At 45.3% G+C, this 6,000-nt stretch overlaps 1 protein-coding gene across 12 annotated transcripts in view; it reads left to right on the plus strand.

Moving 5' to 3' along the window:
- PLXNB1 (plexin B1) overlaps positions 1-6,000 on the plus strand; it is a 211,514-nt gene that overhangs the window by 102,275 nt on the left and 103,239 nt on the right. For all 12 annotated transcript variants that reach the window (XR_004646473.1, XM_034775817.1, XM_034775825.1 and 9 more), the window contains one exon: positions 737-919. Coding sequence is in view for 11 of the 12 variants with exons in the window: in XM_034775817.1 (XP_034631708.1) it covers positions 737-919 (183 nt within the window). In the remaining variant the exon portion in view is untranslated. The remainder of the gene's footprint in view (positions 1-736; positions 920-6,000) is intronic.

Below are 6,000 nucleotides of genomic sequence, written 5' to 3' on the forward strand. Positions count from 1 at the left end.
CATTGACCTAGCTACCATCACTTGGGGAGTTGGAGTTCCTACACCAATGGAAAAGTCCCTTCCATCAGTGTAGTCTGCATTATGCCTATATACCTACAGTGCCATAGTTTTGCCAGTATAGTCCCCGTAGTGTAGACTTAAAAAGTAATGTACAATTAGGGCATTCAGACAATCTTCACTCTGCCTTGCAGTGATTCCAAGAGGAGAAGCATGTATGAAAAAAGTCTTTAAGAAAATCAGTTTAATCTAAACTCACCTGAAAGATGACCGCACAGCATCCCCTGGAAACACACTGGGGTGGTGTTTCAGAAATGTCTCAGTAAAACCTTCTCTCTGCTGAATTTCCAGCACCTAGGTGTGTCTCTCAAGTATTTACCTAAGCCACAGTTCTGAGTACTAGGAAACCTAGATTCTTCTGCAAAGAAATAAAGTGTTTGTGGCCACCCAGGATCTGTTGAGGGGGAGTGATGTCTGCACTTTGTCTCAAACTGTCACTGATTCACAGTCAGGTCTTGGGTTTATCCCTTAACCTCTCTGTGCCTCACCTTCCTTTGTAAAGTGGGAATAATACTGATCTGCCTCCAAGGGGATTTAAGGCTCAAATAATTTACGTTTGGGATGAACACTGAGATGCCTGGGTGGAAGGGGATAGGGAGGGCAAAGAAGTAATAGCTATTAAAGATCCTGGTTTCCTTTTTGGAATGGTCTCTCCTTTCTTCTTTCCTCCCCCACAAAGGACACTTTGGACGCGTACCCCTGCGGCTCGGACCACACCCCCAGTCCCATGGCCAGTCGGGTGCCTCTTGAAACAGCGCCCATCCTGGAGGAGCCGGAAGCCCGTCTGACTGCTGTGGCCGTGAATGTGGAAGATGGCCACACCATTGCTTTTCTGGGGGACAGCAGAGGCCAACTGCACAAGGTAGGAATTGGCTTGGACAGGCAGCACAAAGAAAAAGCGTTACTGGTGAGGGTCAGGCGTGGAGTGGTGACAACTGAGGTGCTCCTATTGTGTGCTGGAGTCCTAAAAACAGAAGTGTCAGAACCCCAGAGGTGGTGGAAGCTCACTTTGAATGGGGGTGGAGCTGAGGTACATATTTGGGGGGGTGGGGGAGGCAGTGCAATGTCCTAGTAGGGCACACAGGAGCAAAGGGAGCTAGAGGTAGTTGGGGGGAGGTAGGAGGATGATAGGGGGATCTGGGGGAGGCCCAGAGGAGCAGGGGGTGACTCCCTGCATAGCCCATCCCACCCTTGTCTTCTCCCTATGTTTGCCTAGCTGGGGGCTCTGCTGTCTGGGCGGCTTTTCTGTTTAGCTCCCAACATCGCCCGACTCCAGTTCCGTTCTGGGCTCCTGGTGGATCTGGCCCCTAAGCTCACCTGCCTGGTCCAGCTGCTATGCTTATAAGAAGCATACGGGATCTTTTTCAGGGTAAAAGGCAATACGCCGCATTTATTGGAGATACCCCCCGCCCCCCCCCCGCACACACACACACACATGATGTCGTGGCCAGCTAGGTTGATCATGGGTACAGAGGAACTGGGTTCTGTCGGTCGCGACACGATGCTCTGGGGAACTCTTGGCAGGACGAACCCAAAGTTTCATGGCAAAGCACCTTCTTTATATAGTGATCTTCCTTCATTGGGACCAATGAGCTTTGCACCGTCATGCTGTAATCAATTGCTGTTTGACGAGTGCTTGTTTTCTTAAATTGTTCTTCTCATCCTTTATTTTTTTCTTTCATCAGTCTCTCAGGGAGTTACCCCATGCTGGGTTTGAACACAGCTATCTTGTCCCCATTGATGGGTGCCTGTCTCATCTTTTAGAGTCGGCAATCTGCCCTCCTCTGACATCTCAATAGGAGCGTGTTGCAATCTCCTGACGCCTTTACATCCGTCCCTGATTCCTCCCTAGAACATCTGGTCCGGTGATAGGCTTCGCACTTATCTTCTAACACACACCTTCCTCATTCACACACAAAACAGGATTGATTTACACAAAGCATTTGAACAGGAACATCAAATTACAATGCAGGAGAAAACAATCATTGCATTCTTTTACTTATTTCAAAATGCTAAACCTACAACACGGTGGTGACCCTAAAGGTCTGTCACTGCCTTGAAATCAACTTCAAACACAAGATTCTGGCTGATGCATCTTTATCCATGGCACACTAGGCCATTCCTTTCTGCTTTCAGAAAGGGTGGCTAGTAGGATATGGTCAAATCATACATCAGTGCATTTAATGCATGCTGCATTATTATTCTTTGTCCTTCTTCTAAATGATGCAAAATACAAACATTAAATCCTACTACTACACAGCTACAGCATCCCAGGCTCCCTCTGTGCTGACCCACCTCTGAGTGCCCCCTTCCGTGGCCCAGCACCTGCTGGCTTGGAGGACCCTTTGCATTCAGTGAGGGGAGGGAACCCCCTGGCCCAGGACTGGAGCCCTCCACCAGCACTGGAATTGGGGCCCCACTCAGCCCCTGCACGGAGGCTGGGAAGTGGTTAGAATTAGCAGAAGTAGTAGAACGCTGTTCCCATTCCCCAAAAGAGTGCTGGAATGGTATTCCAGAGCACTCCGGCAGGACTGGAACACAGTCCTATTGTGTGCCCATTGTTTCTTTATCTCTGGGAGGAAGGATGCACCTGTGGTACACTTGGACTGAGGTGGAGATGGACATAGGAGACGGAAGTGTTGAGAGAGTCTCTGGGTTAGGCTAAATTAGAAATTAGAAATTAATGGAGATATCCCATCTCCTAGAACTGGAAGGGACCTTGAAAGGTCATTGAGTCCAGCCCCCTGCCTTCACTAGCAGGACCAAGTACTGATTTTGCCCCAGATCCCTAAGTGGCCCCCTCAAGGATTGAACTCACAACCCTGGGTTTAGTAGGCCAATGCTCAAACCACTGAGCTATCCCTCCCTCCTAGGGGGAGTAAAAAAGAGGTAAAAAACAAGGGTGATGTCATGCTAGTCTACTACAGGCCACCCAACCAGGTGGAAGAGGTGGATGAGGCTTTTCTTAAAACAGCTAACAAAATCATCGAAAGCCCAAGATTTGGTGGTGATGGGGGACTTCAACTATCCAGATATATGTTGGGAAAATAACACAGCGGGGCACAGACCATCCAATAAGTTCTTGGACTGCATTGCAGACAACTTTTTATTTCAGAAGGTTGAAAAAGCTACTGGGGGAAGCTGTTCTAGACTTGATTTTAACAAATAGGGAGGAACTTGTTGAGAATTTGAAAGCAGAAGGCAGCTTGGGTGAAAGTGATCACGAAATCATAGAGTTCACAATTCTAAGGAAGGGTAGAAAGAAGTACAGCAAAATAGAGACAATGGATTTCAGGAAGGCGGATTTTGGTAAGCTCAGAGAGCTGATAGGTAAGGTCCCATGGGAATCAAAACTGAGGGGAAAAACAACTGAGGAGAGTTGGCAGTTTTTCAAAGGGACACTATTAAGGGCCCAAAAGCAAGCTATTCCGCTGAGTAGGAAAGATAGGAGATATGGCAAAAGACCTCCTTGGCTTAACCACAAGATCTTGCATGATCTAAAAAATAAAAAGGAGTCTCATAAAAAATGGAAGCTAGGACAGATTACAAAGGATGAATATAGACAAACAACACAGGAATGCAGGGGCAAGATTAGAAAGGCAAAGGCACAAAATGAGCTCAAACTGGCTACGGGAATAAAGGGGAACAAGAAGACTTTTTATCAATACATCAGAAGCAAGAGGAAGACCAAGGACAGGGTAAGCCCACTGCTCAGTGTGGAGGGAGAAACAGTAACAGGAAACTTGGAAATGGCAGAGATGCTTAATGACTTCTTTGTTTCTGTCTTCACCGAGAAGTCTGAAGGAATGCCTAACATAGTGAATGCTAATGGGAAGGAGGTAGGTTTAGAAGATAAAAATAAAAAAAGAACAAGTTAAAAATCACTTAGAAAAGTTAGATGCCTGCAAGTCACCAGGGCCTGATGAAATGCATCCTAGAATACTCAAGGAGCTAATAGAGGAGGTATCTGAGCCTCTAGCTATTATCTTTGGAAAATCATGGGAGACAGGAGAGATTCCAGAAGACTGGAAAAGGGCAAATATAGTGCCCATCTATAAAAAGGGAAATAAAAACAACCCAGGAAACTACAGACCAGTGCCAGGGAAGATAATGGAGCACATAATTAAGGAAATCATCTGCAAACACTTGGAAGGTAAGGTGATAGGGAATAGCCAGCATGGATTTGTAAAGAACAAATCATGTCAAACCAATCTGATTGCTTTCTTTGATAGGATAATGAATCTTGTGGATAAGGGAGAAGCGGTGGATGTGATATACCTAGACTTTAGTAAGGCATTTGATACGGTCTTGCATGATATTCTTATTGATAAACTAGGCAAATACAACTTAGATGGGGCTACTATAAGGTGGGTGTATAACTGGCTGGATAACCATACTCAGAGAGTAGTTATTAATGGTTCCCAATCCTGCTGGAAAGGTATAACAAGTGGGGTTCCGCAGGGGTCTGTTTTGGGACTGGCTCTGTTCAATAGCTTCATCAACGACTTAGATATTGGCATAGAAAGTACGCTTATTAAGTTTGCGGATGATACCAAACTGGGAGGGATTGCAACTACTTTGGAGGATAGGGTCATAATTCAAAATAATCTGGACAAATTGGAGAAATGGTCTGAGATAAACAGGATGAAGTTTAACAAAGACAAATGCAAAGTGCTCCACTTAGGAAGGAACAATCAGTTTCACACATACAGAATGGGAAGAGACTGTCTAGGAAGGAGTACGGCAGAAAGGGATCTAGGGGTTATAGTGGACCACAAGCTAAATATGAGTCAACAGTGTGATGCTGTTGCAAATAAAGCAAACATGATTCTGGGATGCATTAACAGGTGTATTGTGAGCAAGACACGAGAAGTCATTCTTCCGCTCTACTCTGCGCTGGTTAGGCCTTAACTGGAGTATTGTGTCTAGTTCTGGGCACTGCATTTCAAGAAAGATGTGGAGAAATTGGAGACGGTCCAGAGAAGAGCAATAAGAATGATTAAAGGGCTTGAGAACATGACCTATGAAGGAAGGCTGAAAGAATTGGGTTTGTTTAGTTTGGAAAAGAGAAGACTGAGAGGGGACATGATAGCAGTTTTCAGGTATCTAAAAGGGTGTCATAAGGAGGAGGGAGAAAACTTGTTTATCTTAGCCTCTAAGGATAGAACAAGAAGCAATGGGCTTAAACTGCAGCAAGGGAGGTTTAGGTTGGACATTAGGAAAAAGTTCCTAACTGTCAGGGTGGTTAAACACTGGAATAAACTGCCTAGGGAGGTTGTGGAATCTCCATCTCTGGAGATATTTAAGAGCAGGTTAGATAAATGTCTATCAGGGATGGTCTAGGCAGTATTTGGTCCTGCCATGAGGGCAGGGGACTGGACTCGATGACCTCTTGAGGTCCCTTCCAGTCCTAGAATCTATGAATCTTGGAGTTGGGGTCTGGCTTTGGTTCCCAGATTTTCCACTAACTCCCTAGGTGACATATCATGTCTCTGTTCCTCAATTTCCTCCTATGCAAATTCGGGACATTAATGCTGATCTACTTCACTGGGGCTTGGGAAAGACTGCAGAGAATCATAATTCCCAAAGTAGAACTGTTTAGTCACTCAGATCAATTATCTTGACAAACCTACAAGAAGACACTGAATTGTTCTGCCTCCCTGTGATGTTTGTCACTCACATGCCACAATCTATTATTACTAAGGGCTGAAACAACTTCTGTCTTGCCCATTCATTGTTCCAGAGAAGTAAGTCTCTGCTGGATAGCAGCGCCATCTGATGGCTTGTGCTCAAACTCAGCATGCTGTCAATTAAGAATAAGTAAGGCTACAATTTAGTCATGGGTATTTTTAGTAGAAGTCATGGACAGGTCACAGGCAATAAACAAAAATTCATGGCCTGTGACCTGTTCATGACTTCTACTATAAATACCCCTGACTAAAT

Source organism: Trachemys scripta, chromosome 7 (assembly GCF_013100865.1).
Source record: "Trachemys scripta elegans isolate TJP31775 chromosome 7, CAS_Tse_1.0, whole genome shotgun sequence".
Classification (NCBI taxonomy): Eukaryota; Metazoa; Chordata; order Testudines; family Emydidae; genus Trachemys; species Trachemys scripta.